The sequence below is a fragment of the Rhinichthys klamathensis genome, unplaced genomic scaffold (genome assembly GCF_029890125.1).
Source record: "Rhinichthys klamathensis goyatoka isolate OS25496 unplaced genomic scaffold, OSU_Roscu_1.1 h1tg000155l_1, whole genome shotgun sequence".
Lineage (NCBI taxonomy): Eukaryota > Metazoa > Chordata > Actinopteri > Cypriniformes > Leuciscidae > Rhinichthys > Rhinichthys klamathensis.
Genome location: NW_026606690.1, coordinates 26,877 through 51,274, shown reverse-complemented (window position 1 = coordinate 51,274; position 24,398 = coordinate 26,877). Strand labels below are relative to the sequence as shown.

Genomic DNA, 24,398 nt, shown 5'->3' with positions numbered 1-24,398 from the left:
AGTGTCTGACCAGCAGAAGAAGATCGAGTGAATCGCAGAAGAGGATCTGTTCTGTGACGCTTCGCCTGACCCCAGATCAGATGTGTGCAAGAACAGAACATTTGAGCTGCACATAAAGGAACATTTTTCCGTCAGTGATTTAAGCACTGCTCTTCTGCAATATATCCTGATGGTTGGTGGCCTGTGATCACTAAACCACGACAGATCTGATGATATTCACACTGACAGAAGTCCTGCAAGACTTTCATCTGAAAGAGAAGTTGACTGAGCAAATCTGATGCTTTAGTATCCAGAGCTTTTCTGCTAAACACACAAAAATAAAATGACAGAAGCCTGAAAATCTCCACCAAGTTAAACTAAACCTGACGGCTGTGAATATGAATCATTAGTGAGTGACGGCCTGAGAGTGGTAACTTCTGTATTGAAATTTGTAAATGCAAAAAAATAAAATAAAATAAATAAATAAATAAAGTATATAAGATATTTTGGCTTGACGTGAACGTGTTTCAGTATCTGGATTGCATTACTATATATAATGCTTGTCGGTTTTGTGTTCGAAACAAACTCCAATAGCAGAATATGTACTTCATTGGGAAAAATAAATAAATAAAAAGAACCTCTAGTTTCTTTCTAAAAATGATACTTTATTGGGTCATTTCATAAATCATCTGTCCACAGATTGCGAAATAACAATGAAATATGAGCATATGCGTAATAGTGAGTATTCCCATAATGCATAACAATATTTTAGTAAGTAAAGATTTAAACATGTTGCAGAAACAGACATTACTAAGCTGATCATGCCAGGAGATTCGAGCAAACAGCGAGACGTCACGCGTCTGAATGACCATCCACAGGTTCATGTGAAGTAATGTGAGATCACATCTAACGTGATACAGGTACATACAAAAATATAAATGAAAGCATATACAAAAGTGATCCGCGTTTAGAGCTTTATTTCTTGATGACTTCCTCTTTGAGTTTCTCTGCCAGGTGTTTTCTCTTCTGCAATCTCTTCTTCTCCTCAACAGAGATTTCCTGGAATATGGAAAAGAAGAGGGAAGAAGAAACGATAGTTTGAGGGCAGATAATCTACAACCAGCAGTGAAATTACACCCAGACATCTGTCATTCATTTTAATGTCTTAAAATGTAAATCATAAATAATGAAATCTGAAATTATTAAGGAATTGTGTCATGATGTCCACATCACAGAGTCCGTGGATTGCTGACAGCAATATCACAAGTTTGAGTGCAGAAATCTCAGCCAGCAAAAGAATGTGGTCTGATGGGTACAAGCACAAGTTCTCGAGTGTATAGTCACAAAGCCCTTCAGCCCCTGGGTTCAAAACAAATAAAAACTTCTCCGTCGCATCCAGGCTCAAAGCCTAGGGCGCAGGGTGACAAAAACAATATAATAACAATGAACTAAGAGATCCTGGCCGTTTTTCTCTCCGTCCACTAGATGGCACAGCACTCCATCTATGGAATCGGCTCAACAGAACCCTCTGGCTCTTCATCAGGAGGCCTGGAGAGAGAGTTCTGCACATCCTTGGGTCCTAGCAACTGTAACTAAGGGTTACATGCTTCAGTTCGCTGTAAAACCCCCTCCATTCAACAGGGTCATAGCAGCTGTAGCAAATGGGGATTCAGCTCGGGTGTTGGACGCAAGAATATCCTCCCTCTTATAGAAAAGGGCTATAAGACAGAGCCAGTGGGGGGAACTCAGAAGGGCTATTACTCCCATTATTTTCTAATTCCAGAGAAAGATGGGTGTTTGCGCCAGATAATGGACCTACGTGCTCTAAACAAGCACTTCAGTACAAATTCTAGATGCCCACTGTCGGGCTCTCCTCGTTCAATCCTCCGGGCGATTGGTTCGCTGTGGTCGATCTCAGGGATGCATACTTCCATATAAGCATCTATCCTGCGCACAGGAAATATCTCAGGGTTTCAGACATAAACCTTCATAACATCTTTAAGCATTTAATAAAATCATTCGCGCGTAACGCGCCAGACGGTCAATTCGCGGCGAACTTGACGCGTCTACCGCGCCGCGCTCTACGCCTGATTCGAGCCACAGGAATTTTTACGCGCGTAACACGTCTTTGCATTGACTTAACATTGAAATCACTCGCGCCAGACGCTCTATTCGCGTCTGGTGTGAACGCACCATTAGGCTGGCTTCAATGCGGTCAGGTAGCTACAAATCTTATGTGGTCAGAGTGGGAGTGGCATGAGGATAACATCTTTAAGGTATGACTCTGCCGGTGTGTGTTTATCTTGAGTGCACAGGAGCGCAGTGTGACGGAGGTGAATGTGTGTGCGTGTGTGTGTGTATGTGTATGAGCACCTGTGCGGAGGCTTTGGGCTCCGGGGTCACAGGAGGAGCGTCAGTGGGACTCTTCAGGGTCTGATCTCTCTTCCGGGCCTGGAGTCTGTCTCTCTGCTGCTTCAGATACTCCGAGCGCTGCTGTAACGCCTCCTCATCCTACACACACACACACACACAGAGAGAGACCCTAACATCAATGCTGTTGTAACGCCTCCTCATCCTATACACACACACACACACACACACACACACACACTAACACTAGACGTGATCCCATAAGATTCCAGCAACATGCAGTGTTTCAGACACACCAGACGCGACACGACTATGAGACGTGGCAAAATCAATCAAAAATCCCTACCAATCAGAAGAGTGTGTGTGAGTCTCTCTGCAAGCGCATTGTCATAGTACATTTTAAAAGTTCTTGTTTAGTTTATTTTCAAGATCTGAGGTGATATTCAAACTCACATTAGCTGCTTTTAACATTAAAGAAAGCACATAAACAGTACTTGAGAGATTATCTCATAATTATGATTTAGTATGTCATTGTCATACTTTGTGTGTTGTTGTTCCAGCCAAACAGAACCGTCACGTATTACGTCAAGGCTGGTTTGGACAAATAAACTGATTAACATGAAAAGATGTCTTTTATCACACACGTCTGGTTAGGAGTCGGACACAGTGTGAATGAGCCGGTGAAGTGTGTGTGTCTCACCGCGAGTGGTCTGCAGTCTCTCTGTGTGTCGTCGTCTCTCAGTCTCTCTGGACTCGTGTGTTTGGCAGACGCTGAACCCTTGACTGGTGTCCTCACAGCGGGAAGAGCTTCACCTTTACCTGTGCAAACACACACAACACTAATCCTCTCACACACCCACGTGATTGGCTGCTGTGAGAGCGAGTGTGGATGGGAACACACACTCACATGACGCTGAACCCTTGCCGGCTGCAGACTCAGACTGCTTTATCTTCAGCTCTGGAGCTTCAGTCTCGCTGCCGTTGGTCTGGGGAAGGTGAGAACAAGTGTAAGTCCCTGTCTGAGGTCTGTTCACCTGCTGTTCAAGGGTAAACTCAGCATCATTCACTCACAAAAAAAACATGCTTTGGTAAATCTTAATTATAACATACAAAAAGTCATAATTATGAGATACTAAGTCACAATAAAAAAAAATTTGATAAGTCGAAATTATGATTTCGTATGTCAATTTCAACGGTTCATCTCATAATTATGACTTAGTATGTCTATTTCAAATGTCATAAATTCAACTTTTCATCATCAACTTTTATGTTTTCAGCACAATGTCTAGGTTAATCTGGAACTGGTTTGGAAAGTAAAATATGCATAGGAAAAACCTTAAAGACTTCTAAACATGAACTTTAAGCTATGCAAATGAACCATGCAGTGGACACCTCTGACAGCATCAGCCAATCAAACGCTGGATCTGGAATCCGCCAATTTACAAATCCCTCCTTCTCAGGAGTTTAAAAAGGTTCTCTCTGAGACAAAGAGTTGTTCTGGTTCTGGTTTTGGGTTCCAGTTCCAAGATATGCAACTCTATGGAGTTGTAAAGTTGCTCTCTCAAGACTCTGAAGCTCTAAAGAGAGAAACAAAGAAGTTCTGCAAGATTCAACTCTTTTCTTCCCACTGTAACACGTCCACAGCTCAGCAAGAGGAAGACATGGCGCTCGGACTCGCTTTACCAAACCTCTTTCCAGAGACCTTGGCATTAGTGTATATTGTGTATAACAGGGTCTAAAGTGTTTGTGATCGTCCTCTAGTGTAAAACCACACACAGCGGAAGTCAAAGACACAGGTGTGTGTGACCGCAGTGGAAGTGCACTACAACAAGACATTCAAACGTCCGAAACACGCATGATCATCAAAACTGCACTCACTCCGTTCACTCATAAGCCCTGTAACATGATTCATTTATTCAGATCATATATTCTGTCAGAGTCCTTCAGTTTACTCACTACATTTTTCCAGCAAAATGATCTATATGGTAATACATACGGTTATGGTGAAACGCATGACATGAATGACGTCAGAGTGACAGTGATCGGCACGTACTGTGTTGGTCTGCCGTATCCCAGAATCCCCGGCGGTGTGAGTCTCACAGGAGTTTCCCAGAGGAGCGTCTGATAGACTGCTGGATGTGGAGGCCTGATCCTCTCTCTCCTGCCTCCCGAGAGCCATCATCTCCAGATCATACTCCTGCTTCGACCTCCTGAGGGGACAAGAACACTCAACACTGAGACTGAGGCCATCATCTCCAGATCATACTCCTGCTTCGACCTCCTGAGGGAACAAGAACACTCAACACTGAGACTGAGGCCATCATCTCCAGATCATACTCCTGCTTCGACCTCCTGCTGGAACAAGAACACTCAACACTGAGACTGAGGCCATCATCTCCAGATCATACTCCTGCTTCAACCTCCTGAGGGAACAAGAACACTCAACACTGAGACTGAGGCCATCAAATCCAGATCATACTCCTCCTTCGATCTCCTGAGGGAACAAGAACACTCAACACTGAGACTGAGGCCATTATCTCCAGATCATACTCCTGCTTCGACCTCCTGAGGGGACAAGAACACTCAACACTGAGACTGAGGCCATCATCTCCAGATCATACTCCTGCTTCGACCTCCTGAGGGAACAAGAACACTCAACACTGAGACTGAGGCCATTATCTCCAGATCATACTCTTCCTTCGACCTCCTGAGTGAACAAGAACACTCAACACTGAGACTGAGGCCATCATCTCCAGATCATACTCCTCCTTCGACCTCCAGAGGGAACAAGAACACTCAACACTGGCACTGAGGCCATCATCTCCAGATCATACTCCTGCTTCGATCTCCTGTGGGAACAAGAACACTCAACACTGAGACTGAGGCCATTATCTCCAGATCATACACCTCCTTCAACCTCCTGCGGGAACAAAAACACTCAACACTGAGACTGAGGCCATTATCTCCAGATCATACTCCTGCTTCGACCTCCTGAGGGAACAAGAACACTCAACACTGAGACTGAGGCCATCATCTCCAGATCATACTCCTGCTTCGACCTCCTGCGGGAACAAGAACACTCAACACTGAGACTGAGGCCATCATCTCCAGATCATACTCCTGCTTCGACCTCCTGCTGGAACAAGAACACTCAACACTGAGACTGAGGCCATCATCTCCAGATCATACTCCTGCTTCAACCTCCTGAGGGAACAAGAACACTCAACACTGAGACTGAGGCCATCAAATCCAGATCATACTCCTCCTTCGATCTCCTGAGGGAACAAGAACACTCAACACTGAGACTGAGGCCATTATCTCCAGATCATACTCCTGCTTCGACCTCCTGAGGGGAACAAGAACACTCAACACTGACACTGAGGCCATTATCTCCAGATCATACTCCTGCTTCGACCTCCTGCGGGAACAAGAACACTCAACACTGACACTGAGGCCATTATCTCCAGATCATACTCCTGCTTCGACTTCCTGCGGGAACAAGAACACTCAACACTGACACTGAGACCATTATCTCCAGATCATACTCCTGCTTCGACCTCCTGAGGGAACAAGAACACTCGACACTGAGACTGAGGCCATCATCTCCAGATCATACTCCTCCTTCGACCTCCAGAGGGAACAAGAACACTCAACACTGAGACTGAGGCCATCATCTCCAGATCATACTCCTCCTTCGATCTCCTGAGGGAACAAGAACACTCAACACTGAGACTGAGGCCATTATCTCTAGATCATACTCCTGCTTCGACCTCCTGCGGGAACAAGAACACTCAACACTGACACTGAGACCATTATCTCCAGATCATACTCCTGCTTCGACCTCCTGAACAAGAACACTCAACACTGAGACTGAGGCCATCAAATCCAGATCATACTCCTCCTTCGATCTCCTGAGGGAACAAGAACACTCAACACTGAGACTGAGGCCATTATCTCTAGATCATACTCCTGCTTCGATCTCCTGAGGGAACAAGAACACTCAACACTGAGACTGAGGCCATTATCTCTAGATCATACTCCTGCTTCGACCTCCTGCGGGAACAAGAACACTCAACACTGACACTGAGACCATTATCTCCAGATCATACTCCTGCTTCGACCTCCTGAACAAGAACACTCAACACTGAGACTGAGGCCATCAAATCCAGATCATACTCCTCCTTCGATCTCCTGAGGGAACAAGACAACTCAACACTGAGACTGAGGCCATTATCTCTAGATCATACTCCTGCTTCGACCTCCTGCGTGAACAAGAACACTCAACACTGACACTGAGACCATTATCTCCAGATCATACTCCTGCTTCGACCTCCTGAGGGAACAAGAACACTCGACTCTGAGACTGAGGCCATCATCTCCAGATCATACTCCTGCTTCGACCTCCTGCGGGAACAAGAACACTCAACACTGAGACTGAGGCCATCAAATCCAGATCATACTCCTCCTTCGATCTCCTGAGGGAACAAGAACACTCAACACTGAGACTGAGGCCATCAAATCCAGATCATACTCCTCCTTCGACCTCCTGAGTGAACAAGAACACTCAACACTGAGACTGAGGCCATCATCTCCAGATCATACTCCTGCTTCGACCTCCAGAGGGAACAAGAACACTCAACACTGAGACTGAGGCCATCATCTCCAGATCATACTCCTGCTTCGACCTCCTGCGGGAACAAGAACACTCAACACTGAGACTGAGGCCATCATCTCCAGATCATACTCCTGCTTCGACCTCCTGCGGGAACAAGAACACTTAACACTGGCACTGAGGCCATCATCTCCAGATCATACTCCTGCTTCGACCTCCTGCGGGAACAAGAACACTCAACACTGAGACTGAGGCCATCATCTCCAGATCATACTCCTGCTTCGACCTCCTGCGGGAACAAGAACACTCAACACTGACACTGAGGCCATCATCTCCAGATCATACTCCTGCTTCGACTTCCTGAGGGAACAAGAACACTCAACACTGAAACTGAGGCCATCATCTCCTGATCATACTCCTCCTTCGACCTCCTGAGGGAACAAGAACACTCAACACTGACACTGAGACCATTATCTCCAGATCATACTCCTGCTTCGACCTCCTGCGGGAACAAGAACACTCAACACTGAGACTGAGGCCATCATCTCCAGATCATACTCCTGTTTCGACCTCCTGCGGGAACAAGAACACTCAACACTGACACTGAGACCATTATCTCCAGATCATACTCCTGCTTCGACCTCCTGAACAAGAACACTCAACACTGAGACTGAGGCCATCAAATCCAGATCATACTCCTCCTTCGATCTCCTGAGGGAACAAGAACACTCAACACTGAGACTGAGGCCATTATCTCTAGATCATACTTCTGCTTCGACCTCCTGAGGGAACAAGAACACTCGACACTGAGACTGAGGCCATCATCTCCAGATCATACTCCTCCTTCGACCTCCTGAGGGAACAAGAACACTCAACACTGAGACTGAGGCCATCATCTCCAGATCATACTCCTGCTTCGACCTCCTGCGGGAACAAGAACACTCAACACTGAGACTGAGGCCATCATCTCCAGATCATACTCCTGCTTCGACCTCCTGCGGGAACAAGAACACTTAACACTGGCACTGAGGCCATCATCTCCAGATCATACTCCTGCTTCGACCTCCTGCGGGAACAAGAACACTCAACACTGAGACTGAGGCCATCATCTCCAGACCATACTCCTCCTTCGACCTCCTGAGGGAACAAGAACACTCAACACTGAGACTGAGGCCATCATCTCCAGATCATACTCCTGCTTCGACCTCCTGCGGGAACAAGAACACTCAACACTGAGAGTGAGGCCATCATCTCCAGATCATACTCCTGCTTCGACCTCCTGCGGGAACAAGAACACTCAACACTGAGACTGAGCCCATCATCTCCAGATCATACTCCTGCTTCGACCTCCTGCGGGAACAAGAACACTCAACACTGAGACTGAGGCCATCATCTCCAGATCATACTCCTGCTTCGACCTCCTGCGGGAACAAGAACACTCAACACTGAGACTGAGGCCATCATCTCCAGATCATACTCCTGCTTCGACCTCCTGCGGGAACAAGAACACTCAACACTGAGACTGAGGCCATCATCTCCAGATCATACTCCTGCTTCGACTTCCTGAGGGAACAAGAACACTCAACACTTAGACTGAGGCCATCATCTCCAGATCATACTCCTGCTTCGACTTCCTGAGGGAACAAGAACACTCAACACTGAGACTGAGGCCATCATCTCCAGATCATACTCCTGCTTCGACTTCCTGAGGGAACAAGAACACTCAACACTGAGACTGAGGCCATCATCTCCAGATCATACTCCTCCTTCGACCTCCTGAGGGAACAAGAACACTCAACACTGACACTGAGACCATCATCTCCAGATCATACTCCTGCTTCGACCTCCTGCGGGAACAATACTTCGCAAAGGTACAGGGATACGTGTGTGATCAGGACTAGAGGATTAAATAATCGCTCCGTTGTGCCTCCATGTTTGCCCTGGTAGGAAAGCTAACCAAAGGGAAGAATATCACAGTATGACTTTCTTCTGTACAAAACAAAAGATGATCATCCCAGACACTGTTTTTCATATAATAGAGTGAGTGGTCATCATCTCGGACATTCAAAAGTGAATGAAGCTGTCAAGCTCCAAAAATAACAAATCATGCATCATTTCAGTAACATTTTAGTCATTTATGCATTTTAATCTAATTTCTTTAATCATTTTAATAGTAATTATTTTAATTCAGTTTTACTCTACCTTCAGCACATTTCTGGTCATTTTATGTCCCGTTCGAATAGTTTTTTCAGCGACCAGAACAGTCAAACGTCTGAATGTTCATTTTGAAGTCTCTTTTGATTTTTAATCACACAAATGTTTTCACTTTACTTTTATAATCTCTCAGATCTTGTGAATCCATTTCTGCAGACAGCCTCAGTTGCAGAAGATGAATCCAGGTCACGTGAGATTCCAGATCCAGGTTTATGTGATCTGTGAGCTAACCCTGATCTCTTAATGGCATTCATTAAGGTCAGCATCTTAATTATTAGAAGCAGAATCTCTGGGCGTTTGGAGAAACGCTGCAGGATAAGAATATCCAGCCCTTCTTTTTCAGTGGGACTCTATTAGTGAAACGCTAAGCCGGTTTAGGTTAGTGGTCTCAGTGGCTTTATATACTTGGCTTACTGACAACGCCATCAATCCCTTTACAGGGTGAAGTATAACCTCGCAGCGAGGACAGTATCTGGGACATGTGTGCTGTAAATCATGCCTCAACTCTGCACTGTGATAAATGATTTCTAAAACGGGCCACTGTAGAGATTCTCAACACTGCAGTCCTGGAACGTGTTTGATCAAAGTTAATGAGCGAGTGCATGTAATATCCGCTCTCATTCATGCGTGTCATTATATAAGCAGCCGGTGTGATGCAGGTAATGAGGTGAACTTACTGGAGAACCTCCTGAAGAATCTTCATCTCCTGCTGCTCCAGTTCACTCATGACGTCCACGCCGTCGGTCAGACACTCGGGCAGCCCGCCTGAAACACACACACACACCGCCGCTCAAACTGTTGCAATAGATTTATTAATGTTTCTCTTCTGCTCACCAAGGCTGCAATTTATGGAAGCTTGTTTCCGCCACAGAATAAAACATTTTAAAAGATAATTGCGACTTTTTCATCTCACAATTGCGTGTTAGAAAGTCAGAATTTCAAGTTTATTTCTCGCAATTGCGACTTTATATCTCATAATTCTGACTTTATAACACACAATTGCTACTCTATATCATGCATGATGTAAATGTAAACTCACAATTGTGAGAGAAAAAGTCAGAATTGTGAGATAAAAAGTTGCAATTGCCTTTTCTATTTTTCATTCTGTGGCAGAAACAAGCTTCCATAGCATTTATTTCATCAAAAATACAGTAAAAACCATGAAATATTACTCCAGTGTAAATCAGCTGTTTTCTAGTAAAGTGTAATTTATTCCAGATGAACGCTGAATTTTCAGCATCATTACTCCAGTCTTCAGTGTCACATGATCCTTCAGAAATCACTCTAATATGATGATTTATCGTGATTATTTGTAATTTGTGACAGGACTTCTGCCGATAACATTCAGTTAAAGGAACTGATGTGAGTTTGGAAGAAACATTCTGCCTTCCTTGAATTTATATCCTTCGAATTTATATCTCACAATTGACTTGTTTCTCGCAACTCTGACTTTTTTTCTAGCAATTAGGAGTTTATATCTCGTAATTCTGACATTTTTCTCAATTGCAAGTTTCTCTCACAATTATGACTTTTTTCTCGCAATTCTGAGTTTATATTTTGCAATTTATTTCTTGCAATTCAGACTTTTTTCTTGCAATTACAAGTTGATATCTCTCAATTCTGACTTTTTTTCTCCTAATTACGAGATTATATCTCGTAATTCTGACTTTTTTCTTGCAATAACGATATTATATGTCACAATTCTGACTTTTTTCTTGCAATTACGTTTATATCTCGCAAATCTCGCAAAAATGAGAATTGCAAGATAAGACGCGATTATTATTATTATTTTTTTCATGGTGGAAACAAGCTTCCATATGGGAGACCGAAAACCAGCCGTGAATGAATCAGTCAGCATGTAAAATGTAATAAATGTCACACGTGTTCATGCTTTGACAGCCCTAAAGACAAACACACTCTCATGTGAACATACATTATAAACACGCTTATCTGAATACCGTTTCTCTCTTTGATGACATGCAGAGCCTGCAGCTGAAGCTCCATGTTCTTCTGGACCATCAGAGAGCGAAACATCTGGAAATCATCTGTAGCAAGAACTGGCTGGAAGACTGCCTGTTTAAAGAGGAGAACGCAGTGCCATCATGACACTGACTTATAGAGGCACCAATTAAAAACAATAGTCATTATTCAGATCAATTCAGTTCAAGTTCAGCTCTCACCTGATAGTGCCAGATCAACAATATTCCTGAATATGAATATGAGCAGAAGAGAAAGAACTACAGAAGAGGGCCGACTGAGAAAAACTGTGGATGATTGCTGAATAATACTCTGGACATGTGACCCACCAAGCTCAAATCTGATTGGGTCTGTGTGAACGTCCGCTGTGAACCCACTCAGGATCTTCTTTACGGTGTGACGAGTCTCTCTACTCTTCCTGCTACGGCCGGCTAGTGTGTGTGGCTAGGAGACTCATCCAGCGAACGATGTCCACCTCTTCATCCCTCTATAAATGTTTAGGCTAGAGGTCTTTCTCAGGGTTACTTTGATTTTGAGTTGGGTCTGGTTTGTTCTTAGGGTAAATTTGCTTTAGTATTTTGTTTTCTGTGGTTGATACACTCACATCCATGCACCTGACAGACATTACAGATGACCATGTTTACTTGTTTAATATATTTTCCTATTTATGTTAATAAATGTATATTTCTGCAAACCCATCACTATGTCGTCCTCTTCATTTGCGGCGGCTTTGAGTCGGTCGGGACTCGGGACGGGTGTGTTTGCATTAATGCTGCGGCAGGACTGACTTCAGCCGGTCAGCTGATTCCAGGTCTGTGATCTAGTTCAGGTCAGTCTCACTAACCCAGTTAACTAATCTCCTGCGTGTCTCCACACTCGAGCTCTGCTGGAGGGATGTTTCGTGCTACACAACACAAGCGTTATGAACGCATCCTTCACCAGTGTCCACGAGTACAGGCCTCGGGGACGACACGAGAGTGCTGAACGGAAACTACAACAAACTCGATTTGCTCATGCTATGACTTTACAAAAGAGGAAAAACAATATTGAGTGATTGATTATGGTGTTCAGAAGAGAGAAAGATGTCAAGATGTTAACCAGTAAACCCAGCAGCCGGTGAACATTTACTGACGTCCATAATAGCACTGACGGAAAAGAGAAAAGCCACAGGATGAACCAACTTCTCCACCAGCTGAGATCAACACTGATATATAGAAGATTGTCAGTTCAGTGTTTCACTGTAAATCATTAGATGGTTTGTTCTTTTTACCTCCAAAAACAGATATACATCATTAACTGTTAATCATTAAAGTGGACCTATTATGCAAATTTCCCTATTACATAGTGTTTGAACATACATGTGTGTTGGCAGTGTATGAACACAAGCACCCTATAATCATAAAAATCCACCCACTCCTTTTAAATACCCATAAATCATAAGCAGTGTCTCAGAACAAGCCGTTTGCAGAATCTAGCAGTGTGACATCACATAGGCCCCGCCCACACCTGCTGACGGACTCTGCTGAATTAGCATAGGCCCCGCCCACAACTGCTGACAGACTCTGCTGTATTAGCATAGCCCCGCCCACAACTGCTGACGGACTCTGCTGTATTAGCATAGACCCCGCCCACGACTGCTGACAGACTCTGCTGTATTTGCATAGATCCCGCCCACGACTGATGTGATGATGATGTGATGATGATGATGTGATGATGATGATGATGATGATGATGATGTGATGATGATGATGTGATGTGACTCGTGTCGTCGCTCACCTGTAGATCTTTCGAGCCGGTGAAGGACGAGCACGCGCACAGGAACTGCTGCTCACTGATGCCCACCTCCTGCATGTAGTTCTCCAGCAGCCGCTCCACCTGTCAATCACAGCAGCAGCTGTCAATCACAGCTCTGACCAGCGTATATGATGTTCGTGATGCTCGCGCTCACCAGATGCTTGTACTGCTGATGGACCTCTGTGTAGCTCAGCTTATTCTCGTCCTCATCGTCGAACACTGAAACACACACACACACACACACACACCTGTGTTATAGAGGAGACTCAGTGACAGTGTGTTCTTACCTTAACAGTTGTTCTCCATGAAAACACACACACACACACACACACACACACACACACACACCTGGAGCAGTTGTTCTCCATGAAAACACACACACACACACACACACACACACACCTGGAGCAGTGGTTCTCCATGAAAACACACACACACACACACACACACACACACACACCTGGAGCAGTTGTTCTCCATGAAAACACACACACACACACACACACACACACACACCTGGAGCAGTGGTTCTCCATGAAAACACACACACACACACACACACACACACACACACACACACACACACACACACACACACGTGTCCTCATACCCGAGCAGTTGTTCTCCATGAACGAACACACACACACACACACACACACACACACACACACACACACACACACACACACACACGCACACACCACACACACACACACACACACACACACCTGAGCAGTGGTTCTCCATGAAAACACACACACACACACACACACACGCACACACCTGGAGCAGTGGTTCTCCATGAAAACACACACACACACACACCTGAGCAGTGGTTCTCCATGAACGAACACACACACACACACACACACCTGAGCAGTGGTTCTCCATGAACGAACACACACACACACACACACACACACACACACACACACACACACACACACACACACACACCTGAGCAGTGGTTCTCCATGAAGTCCGCTAGCGGGATGAGCCAGTCTGGGCTGCCCAGGAACCCCGCGACGCTCTCCGGCACCCACTCACTGTCCTCGGCCATCGCGCTCACATCCCCACACACACACCAGACAGACACACACCACTGCGCTCCTGTCAGGAGTGTGTTAAAGACGTGTTAGACTCAAACGCGAGCACCCCGGATGTGATGTGCAACATAATCTGCGACCATAGCAACCGATGGCGTCACTGCGGCGTCACTGCTTCTTCTTCTTCTGCTGCTTCTTCTCTTCTTCGGAGATTACAGAGCTGCACTGCCGCCTCTGAGCCGGAGGATGAAGAAGCCTCGAGTGGACATTTAAAGGGACCATGACATCAAAACGGACAGTTCTAGTTTTTTATGGAATATTGCAGTGTTCACTATAAATGATTGATTAGTGCACATCATTATTGTTTTAATAATCTTGAATCAGAATATCTTCCTCTTACAGCATCTCTTCTCTGATGATGTGGGTGGGGCTATAACCTGTCACTCACATGAGATCAGCCAATAGCAAACAACCATCCAATCAGTTCCCCACAGACACAATCAATCAATTTATTCTTATAGTATTATTATCTAAAGATCAAGGACATTTTTTTTTCAATTCATGACCGCTTTAAAACAGTTGTGGCTGTGAAGCATCTAATGTGCATCAGACATTGCTGTAAATATCATAACACATTTGTAACTTGAATATATTTATTTATATAACTTATAAATTAAAAATGCATTTTTAATAATTCAAATAATATTTCCTTTTATTATTTCTAACACAAAATATAAAGAAAATACATGTTCACTGAAGGACAGTCATGATTTTAAAAAAATACAAAGTACAAATAAATCAACTGCTAATTTACCAGCATATATTTCAACATGCATTAAATCAACATGCATGTGAAAATTAGAATAAAACTCTGATAATATTTGACTTTAAATGTATCTTACACAGTACTCTGAATCAGCTAAAAAAAACAAGATGAGATATGAAAATCTGTAGAAAGATCTTGTAAACCTGCATTTAAAAATGTAATCATGTCAAATACAGTGCTTGATAATGCATAGGAGATTCTGTATGCTACAAAGTGAGTCAGATTGATAAAACATTGCACAAGTCTCAGTGCAACACTTACGCAGAGACAAACATCTCAAAGCAAAGGTTTCCACGTGGCATTAAGATCATTAGTGTGTGTGTGGCCAGCCGACTCGCGAGCGTCTGCCGCTTATAATGGGGTTTTCCTTTCATTTCCTCATACATCCCTCTCTCGGGAGAACACGCCAGACCCAGTCGAGGGATGCAGCACTGATGCAGCGGCGAGTCTGAGCGCATCGCTGACATGAAGATCTTCATACAGGTGGAGAAAATCATGAAGATCTTCATACAGGTGGAAAAAATGGGCAAACGGAATAGCAAAATACATATTAGCATACAAAACATGATCAGATAGCATGAGATGCCTTGCTTTGTTGAACGCTGTTTGAACTCAAAGTGCAAAAGAAACAGCCGATCTGCGTTGGAAAGTTAATGTTGTGCGTGTGTTTTCAGATGCTGGTGTCCTTGACTGTGTGTGTGCTGCATACTGGGATCTTGTTTGGATCCAGAGTTTTAGTGTAGTGGGAATGCCAGTCTCGCTCAAACACAGCTTTCATCCGCTCCACCACGGTGTTGTTCTCGCTGAGCCGCTGCCGGATCACCACCCCGACGCCAGCGCTGAAGGCCATCTCCTTCCCCACCCAGTCCAGATTCCCTGAGGACACAGAGACAGGGTTTAGGAGAAGAAGCCTTAAACACCTTTTGCACCCTTTCTCAATTCAAATCGCAACGAATATGGCATTATCAGTGTAACGGGAGGGCAACACTGACTGTTTGACAACCTGTGAGGCTGGGTTAATGTCTATCAGGTGTGCATGTGTATCTGCAAGTCTCTGTTCACAGGTGCGTCTAATAGTACTGATGAACCAGCAGTACAACACGATTGGCAGATCCACTGAATAAAAGCCAGCAGGCAGTCCTCCCCCAGTGTGCTTCTTCACCGCGACAGACGCCGAAACGCGAAAAGCCTGACTGTCTCCGTGCTTATGAATCTTTGGATGTATGACTCCACGCAGTAACAACCATCTCGATTGACTCCTGGCAGCTAAAGGTCTACGATATCAACCAACGCGCTCTATTCGTCCTGTTTGAGGAAAGTGGGAATTCTTATCACTTACGAATGAGTGTGCACTGACGTGTATCTGTTTAGAACTGATTTCCCTTCCCCTGTTTTGCAGCTCGGATGGTTACGGTTTCCCCGCTGGCCACTTGGAGTGTACTGGAAATTGTCCAAAGCCGTGAATTGTGTGTGCAACTGCAGATTACCGCTTTCTCGCCGTTAGCGTCTTCCGTGTGCACTATGAGCGCCGAGTGGGCGGGGTCGTGAGTGAAGGATGGTTGACTGTGTTTCATGAAACTCTGCTAAATGCATATAACTGTTATATTTTGCTTGTTTGCATTTTCCTTGGCTTAATGGCATAGTTATTGTGGCTGCTTGCCTATGTTTTATTTGTCAACTGTTCATGTCATCTTCCACAATGGAGTAAAATAGTTCGAAGGCTACTATTAATTGAACTAATGTAGTTGCAGATTTATATCTCTTGATGTGTGGGGTTTATTTTGGAGAGCTTACACCTGTATGTTGTTATACCTGCTATTTGCCCTTGCTGTGTAAATCTCACGTGTGATTGTGAGCTGTGTTAGATATGACTTCATTAGGATAATTCGTGTTATAGCCTCTCACTGTTTATTTGCTGGCCAGCCAGGGGGCGCCAGATTGTTACGTTCCACCTAGCCATGTAAGCTACATTTATTGTGTGTTGTCGCCTTCTTGGTCATGCATACTACTGCGTATAGTTTTTACTGTTATTTAAATAATTTCTGTACTTTTATAAGATTTCTGTATCACAAGGGTAAAAGTCCTGCATGTTCTAAGTTACACGATTACATCAGCGGGTGTTCTCACCGAGATACACAGAGCTGTCTGTCACCATGAATCTGCTGCGGTTGATCCTGGAGAGACGTCCATCGCTCTGCTCACGAGGAATGAAGAACTTCTACAAGAACAACAGTACAGTACTCTGTAGAAAATGAAAGACTGTAAAAATGCTAAGGTGAAAAACTGTTAATTGGTTAACAGAAAGTTATATACGGTAAACAACTGTGATAGATCTAACAGTAAATTTAACCGGTACAATACTGTTAAATTGACTGTTTTTGGACGTGAAAAAGAACAAGTCATTGTATAATTTACATTGAAAAAACGTAAATTGACATTCCCACAATTCCCTGCGTGACACTTCACATTTGATGTTTCTTAATAGTTTTTTCTAATCAGTTATGTACATAAGGGTTTATGTTACATTAATGTTGTTAAATTAATGTTTATTGCATTTTTAAAAAATGTCATGTGTGTTACCATGATGGTGTTCAGTGTGTGTATGTATGACACTGTGCAGCTTCTATATATCAATATTATCTTTCTTGTGGAAAAGCTGCTTGTGATGAGCTTTGGTTGATCATGTGACTCTCATCACCGCTGTGATTGGTGGTTGACAGTGTATTACAATGGTACAAAACAGATATTAGTATTTCAAAGTAGGTTGGTAAATTAACATTATTTCAGATAATGAAATGTGTTTTTTTTTACAGTAAATTTAAGTTAAGTCTTAACTTAATTTAAAATCTAAAATGTTGCAACCATTTTTTTTACGGTAAATTTCTTTCTGCCATATTTTTCACCGTAATCTTTTTAAGTGTGTTTTCAGTTTAGTGTGTACTCAGAAGAACCAACTTCTTTGGTTCATGAATGAATCAGCAATTTGAATGAATTGTTTGATTTAATGCCAGCCACCTGTCGCCACCTACTGGCATGATGATGATAACCTGCAGAATGAGTCTCGCTTCTTCTTTCATAATAAACTACAATAATAGCCTTTGCCATGTGAGTGTGTTAATCTGTGGTGAACACACACACTGACCGCCTCCAGTGAGCATCTGAGCGACTCTACACACAGCGCTTTCAGCGACCACAGAAAGTTACGCGTCAGCGGCTCGGTCTCGTCCCCGCAGCTGATCAACACTCGCACCTCGAGCCTTGCCTTCAGGACCAGGGCTTCTCGGAGCATGTTATCAATCAGCGACCAGTACCTGTGAGGAACACAGCGTAAGCGTGAACAGAACAGGTGTAAATGAGGCCCGATCCCCAGGGGCGGACTTAACCATTAGGCAAAAGGTCGGCAATTGCCTTGGGCCCCGAGCTACCTAGGGGCCCCCAAAATGCCCCATTAAATTATGCTTAAGTTTTTTTTTTTGTATTTTTTTTTTGTAAATTATATATTTCTAAAAAACATTTGCGAAAAAAGGCATCAAATCATTAGTGTCGCAGACAGGAGGGGGCCCCCACCTCACTACATTGGACTATTCCATTATCTCACTTTCTGCGTGCGAAAGTGACAAGGCTGTAATGCGCCAAAAGAACTGACGTAGAAAAAGAAGTGATTGACAGACAGTGTACAGAGTGACAGACAGAGTGTACAGAGTAGTAGACAGAGTAAAAATGAAGCGAAGCTACCCAAGCGGTGCCGAAAAAGCAGGAAGCGGGAGGAAAGCAAAACGTTTTTAGCAAAATTGCAGAAGGTAACAAACTTTTTTGTGATGCCCGCTGACAATGACAACAATGCTAACGATATGTTACAAGTCCATGGCCGTAGCCAGCTATGAGGTCACCGAGGTCCGGACCTCTGTCGTTTTTTTACATTCAAAAATAAAATGTCAAGCTCTCTGAATGATTAATTAGCCGTTTAAACCACCTCATATGAGTGTTTGCAATTCATGTTGCTGCGAGAAGCTAGCCCAGTGAACGGGGCTTGAGAGCGCGCTGTGAGTGAGGGCGCGGGTGCAGCCGCCGTGTTGCCAGATCCACTAATGGAAAGGTGGCAGTAGTCTCCTGGACCTGTTTTTCTGATTTAATGTGACACTTTAGGAAGTTATTAAAGTGGAAAGTTGCATGTTAGGGTTAGTGATATATTAATCTTATTTCCAAAACACAAGCTTTGAACTTATTTCGGATTATTATTCTGTTTTGTTTTTCTTGTTTTTCGTAGCAATCTGGCAACATTTTACTCTCGGCATTAATACAAAAAAAGCTTATAGACAAACTGTAATTGCATAAAGCTACCACATTCGGTAAGACAAACGCAATGATCATCGTGATTATCTGTAAGAAATGTATAACACTATCAAAAACTATAGCATAATACAGATCTGAATGAATGAAATTTGCCAAATAACTCACTGGCTAGCAGGAAGACAGCTCATGCTGTTTAGTTAACCTTTCACAAATTCATCATTAAAACATTAATTAAAGCAGTGTTTCTCAACTAGCAATCTATTCAGTCAGCATATTTGTGTTTGATCTGTGTGAATTACAGAAATATAAGACTTGCTAGACGACCTTTTTTCTATATTTCTTTGCACGAAACTCTCCAGAAAGTGCCATTTAATGGTTTATTTTTCAATTTTTTTTTTTTACTTTTTTCGTTCTCTTTTAAAGATCGGATGGGGGGCCCCATACTACCTTCGCCTTGGGCCCCCAATTTGCTAAATCCGCCACTGACGATCCCATTAGAACTGCTGCATGGTAGATGCCATCACTTATTATATTGCAGGTGAACGTGATTCACTGAGTACAACATGATCTTGGAACAACATTCCAATCGACCAATCAGATTTAAGAGGCAAGTTTACAGTTTATGTCAAGTTTAGGCTTAAAACCAGGGTTAGGGGCTTCTACATCAGTGTGATTCACCATCAGTTCCCTCTGATTTTGGGGATAAGTTATGGTTAGGGTTAGGGATAGGGATAAGATTAGGGTTAGGGATAGGGATAAGTTACGTTTAGGCTTAGGGATAGGGATAAGATTAGGGTTAGGGATAGGGATAGGGATAAGTTACGGTTAGGCTTAGGGATAGGGATAGGGATAGTGGATAAGGTTAGGACTACATTTTCAGACAGGAATGTTGTTCCAGGATCAATAAAATATGTTGATCCAGGAACATGTCTTCTGCCAGCGTCACAATCTCACAATCAATGTGTGTAATGAACATATCCGTCTTTGATGTCAAGCAAACATTTAAAAACCATTAAATGTACATCCAAATATAAATAATGTTTTTCTGCTAATGTTTTGAGAAAATTATTAAAGACCAGATAACTTTGAATGAATGTTTGGAAGAACGTTTGTTCACAACCTTTACAGAACGGGTTGGTTGTGCTGTAAAAGCCTGTCTGGTGGAAATGTTCTAGTCATGTATTCTGACAGAATCCATTTCTTTGCAAGCGTCATATAAATCACTAGCCTGGCTGCCAGCCCGAACCCCGCCCACAACAATTTTTGGTCGGGAAGTTCGGTCTGGACTTGATCCATTGAGGAGTAATTATGATCAGTCAAAAAATGTTCGGACCAATCAAATTGCCAGGGCGGGCTTTATACGATGATTGACAGATGAGGTGCAGTTACGTAATCCTCACGTCACCAAAGAGCGCTTGGGTTGAATTCGTTTACAACAAAGTTCTGCCGCTGGAGAATTGAGATTTCACGAGTTCACACTTACAAATAAGTCAGATAGAATAAATGCGTATATGACGTGCTGTCCGAGGAGAGGGCTCCGTGATAAGTATTCGGCCCGAACCCAGAGTACTCCCCGTATTCCTGGCTGTGAAAGAACAAGCCAAGAGTGAGGATTCGGGGGGGTGGAGGGATGCTGAAAAACTGTCGAGGAGTGTTAGGTGAGTTGGAGTGAATATGCTTCCTCTCATGCTGATAGGGTAACGTTAGACATGTTATTGTTTGATGACAAGTTGATTGGATTGATTATTTGAACGTGCTCCTCCCGAACTTTGTTTATGAAATAACAATAATCCTGTGTATATTCCGCCATCGCGTCTGTTATAGAAGATATCGACCGCGCATTGCTTTTAAAAGAGGAACAGAGAACCGCGATCAAGGCATTTGTCGGTCGGAAAGATGAATGAAGAACATGCGTCATTTAATCCGTTGCTCTGATTGGTTGTAGGTCTATCCAATTGAATGCAGAGGCATTTTCTTTTCTGGTTCGGTTGAAACCGGTTGAAACACGCCCCATAATCACAGCCCAATGGATCAGTTTCAGACTCACATTCTTTCTAGAATATGAGTATGACGAAGTCAGGTTAATAAATCACTGAAATACAGTCAAACCTACATTTATTCAAACACCTTCAACATTTCTCACATTATCTCACATTATAAATATGAGCAGAACTCAGAGTTCTCAGATCAGTGGATATTTGACTGGTTTTGTCCGTCCTTCTGTTAGACTCTCACACATGAATTATGTTGAATATCTGTCAGCTGTTAAATTTAACTACACAATTAGATAATACCAGTTTAGCTCAACCAGTGACCAAGCAATGCTTCATGTTGTTCAGTCTGTGTGTAAAAAGAGCATTAGCAGTTACAGAAAACACACTTCAGCAAAACATGATCAGCTCAAAGTGTCTGAATAATATTTGGTCCCAAATTCTTATAAATGTTACTGGTAGTCACTGTATGAAGAATATTTGTGTATAATATGTCAGTTTACTTTATTCTGCTCTCCTCACTTACATAAATGAACTATAGTGTCCTGCACACACTAGTGAAACAATATCAACAATTATATCTGGTGTCTGAATAATATTTAGTTTGACTGTATATTATAGCAGATATTATTGGTCAGCCATTGTTTAACAGGACTCACTTGGGTTTGGTGCGGTTGAGCATTGGTAAATAGTCGGGTATGGAGATGTAGATAAATGTCTTGGCCTCCTGAATGACCCTTTTAATGGCCTCGATATCTTTCATCCGGTCTTTTGGGCAGAAAACATCTGGAGAACTCTAGCACAACAAACGGTGGGGAAAAATCCATAAATGGAAACATGTTTTGCAGCTTCTCCTCTCTCACTTTCAGGGGTGTAACCCAGTGTAGTCAACTTTATTCAGTCCTAATATTTGCAGTTTATTTACATACAGTGAGGTTAGAAAAATCTCTAAACTGCACAGGAAAACTATGACCAACACTGGGCTAAAGCTCAAGGGAGAATCGCCACCAAACACGCATTACACGAGACCTTAAAGTCCCCCTGTAGTCAATCAGTTTATCCCTTAAAACTCATCTGTGATCACCAAAATTACATATTTAAATGTTTTTTTCCTACAAATGTCTTCATGCCTTAAAATATCTTGAATGTAACTCGACACCCTTGCCTCATTTAGTATGTGTGGTTCTATGAATATGCAAATGAGCCCCGCCTCCACTCACTCACTCAGCTCAGAGATCCACTGGTTGACGATCACACGTTGATCTGATTGGTTACAAGGTCGTTTGTGACGTCAGAAACACCAGCGATTTCAAACCGTGTTTTTGAGACTGTCTTTGGTTCACTGCAGTTTTAAGGAGGAAATACTCAGCAATGCTGTCGACTTATGAACGACACATGGTTTGTCTTAAAGCGTATTGAAAACACCACATAGACACATAAACAACATTAAAAGCTGGGTTTACACCATAGGAGGACTTTAACTCTCATGTGGCGCTTTTATTCACAGTGGGTTCAGTGCATGACCTCGAGAGAGGCAATGATTGATCATTCTCTCCTCTGAAATATATCACACGTCACAGGAAGATATTTGATCAAGAGTGAAGCTGGAAGCCTGACTGACTGTGGCCATCATGTTGATGAAATACACGCTTCTTGTTCATTTTCTGTGAGGACTTCATTGATTGAACAGGATATTAGGCAATGGAGACCTTTATCTGTAAATCTATAATAGCAAATCTCTCTTCTGTAAACGGCGCAGAAAACAAAACATCATTAATCTTGCATATCTAACCCACTCTATGTATACTGTAGTGCGCCTGTACTAACAAACAAATAAAGCATCATTACCGCGGAGCAAATCAAATGAAGGATAATTTCCGTGTACCAGGATTTTCTGGCTTGCACTAGAAATGAAAAACCCCTCTCACTCGACTTACAGAAATGTATGCCTCTGCTTCAGTGCCGTTCAGACTCAGTTGCAGGAGCTTGTCTTTGTTATACAGTGCGGTCAGTCTCTTTGACCATATCGACGGCAGAAAGTCTTTATACTGCAGTTGCCAGTAAAGGCTGAATATCCGGTGCAGGTCCAACACTAGACAGCTGCAGTTGTGAATGATGATGCCAAACTCCTTCATCTGTAGAAATAACACGTCACCTCACTCTCCAGAACAAACACGAGGAAGAACATGCCATAACACACTACACATTAATTACCAAATGGACTAACTAAACTTAGTAAAGCAACATGTAGTATTGGAGTGAATTTAAAAAACGTACAGTACTAGTTTTTAAGGCTACTTAAAACTTACTAGTAACTATAAAAAAAACTTTGCAATACTTGAAATGTTTATTGTAACAGAAATGCAATTTGTTATTCATACACACTTTCAGGAGAAAAGGTGGGCAGAACCCTAAGGTACAAAAGCGAAGAAGTACATCTTTGTGCCTTAGATAGCAAGTAATCATCGAGACAATGTTAAACCAAAGTTAATGTGTCAATGTTAACCGCATTGAATCAACATCACTTTTGCACCCGCAATTGTTTAAATATATATATATTTTAATTTCATCATTGAATCAATGTTACAATGTGATGTAGGTTCAACATCATGCTTGCACTCTTAGAAAATGAAACACAACAACTAAAACTGACTTAAAGCCACACCGCCAGAAATCAACTTCAAATAAAAGAAGGTTTTTCCGCTTCTGTACCTCAGGGAACTGCCCTTTCTTCCTGAGAGAGCACCCCCAGAGGGACTTCCTGAGGGAGCACCCCCAGAGGGACTTCCTGAGAGATCACCCCCAGAGGGACATCCTGAGACTTCCTGAGAGAGCACCCCCAGAGGGACTTCCTGAGAGATCACCCCCAGAGGGACTTCCTGAGAGAGCACCCCCAGAGGGACTTCGTGAGAGAGCACCCCCAGAGGGACTTCGTGAGAGAGCACCCCCAGAGGGACTTCCTGAGAGATCACCCCCAGAGGGACTTCCTGAGAGATCACCTTGGCGCCCAGATCACCTTGGCGCCTTCGTGAGAGAGCACCCCCAGAGGGACTTCGTGAGAGAGCACCCCCAGAGGGACTTCGTGAGAGAGCACCCCCAGAGGCACTTCGTGAGAGAGCACCCCCAGAGGGACTTCCTGAGAGATCACCCCCAGAGGGACTTCCTGAGAGATCACCTTGGCGCCCAGATCACCTTGGCGCCTTTGTGAGAGAGCACCCCAAGAGGGACTTCCTGAGAGAGCACCCCCAGAGGGACTTCCTGAGAGAGCACCCCCAGAGGGACTTCCTGAGAGATCA

General features: G+C 43.4%; 2 protein-coding genes across 3 annotated transcripts in view; both read right to left on the bottom strand.

The window, feature by feature from the left end:
- Window positions 1–623: 623 nt before the first annotated feature.
- Window positions 624–14,161, bottom strand: cfap36 (cilia and flagella associated protein 36). 2 transcript variants are annotated; one of them, XM_056258581.1, is made up of 10 exons: window positions 13,904–14,161; window positions 13,101–13,165; window positions 12,929–13,027; window positions 11,134–11,248; window positions 9,853–9,940; window positions 4,403–4,559; window positions 3,251–3,335; window positions 3,050–3,168; window positions 2,353–2,490; window positions 624–1,038 (listed from the first exon to the last, which is right to left on the bottom strand). In XM_056258581.1, exons 1-10 carry the CDS (start codon window positions 14,004–14,006, stop codon window positions 955–957), a joined length of 1,053 nt encoding a protein of 350 aa, XP_056114556.1. In that variant the 5' UTR covers window positions 14,007–14,161; the 3' UTR covers window positions 624–954. The 2 variants fall into 2 exon arrangements, with proteins under 2 accessions (XP_056114556.1, XP_056114557.1); XM_056258582.1 differs by having other exon boundaries at window positions 3,257–3,335.
- Window positions 14,162–15,302: 1,141 nt separating this feature from the next.
- Window positions 15,303–24,398, bottom strand: part of LOC130090938 (inactive phospholipase D5-like) — a 35,949-nt gene continuing 26,853 nt past the window's right edge. Inside the window, exons 6-10 of the mRNA XM_056258580.1 lie at window positions 23,040–23,237; window positions 21,762–21,898; window positions 17,961–18,129; window positions 16,946–17,036; window positions 15,303–15,694 (exon numbers count right to left, since the gene is read on the bottom strand). Coding sequence (XP_056114555.1) covers window positions 15,489–15,694; window positions 16,946–17,036; window positions 17,961–18,129; window positions 21,762–21,898; window positions 23,040–23,237 — 801 coding nt within the window. The 3' untranslated portion in view covers window positions 15,303–15,488. The remainder of the gene's footprint in view (window positions 15,695–16,945; window positions 17,037–17,960; window positions 18,130–21,761; window positions 21,899–23,039; window positions 23,238–24,398) is intronic.

Coding starts and splice junctions, on each gene's coding strand:
- cfap36 (XM_056258581.1), bottom strand. CDS start 14,006: ATGGCCGAGGACAGTGAGTGGGTGCCGGAGAGCGTCGCGGGGTTCCTG. Junction 13,028..13,100: donor ATCAGCAGTACAAGCATCTG/GTGAGCGCGAGC, acceptor TGTGATTGACAG/GTGGAGCGGCTGCTGGAGAA. Junction 9,941..11,133: donor TGTCATCAAAGAGAGAAACG/GTATTCAGATAA, acceptor TGTGTGTTTCAG/GCGGGCTGCCCGAGTGTCTG.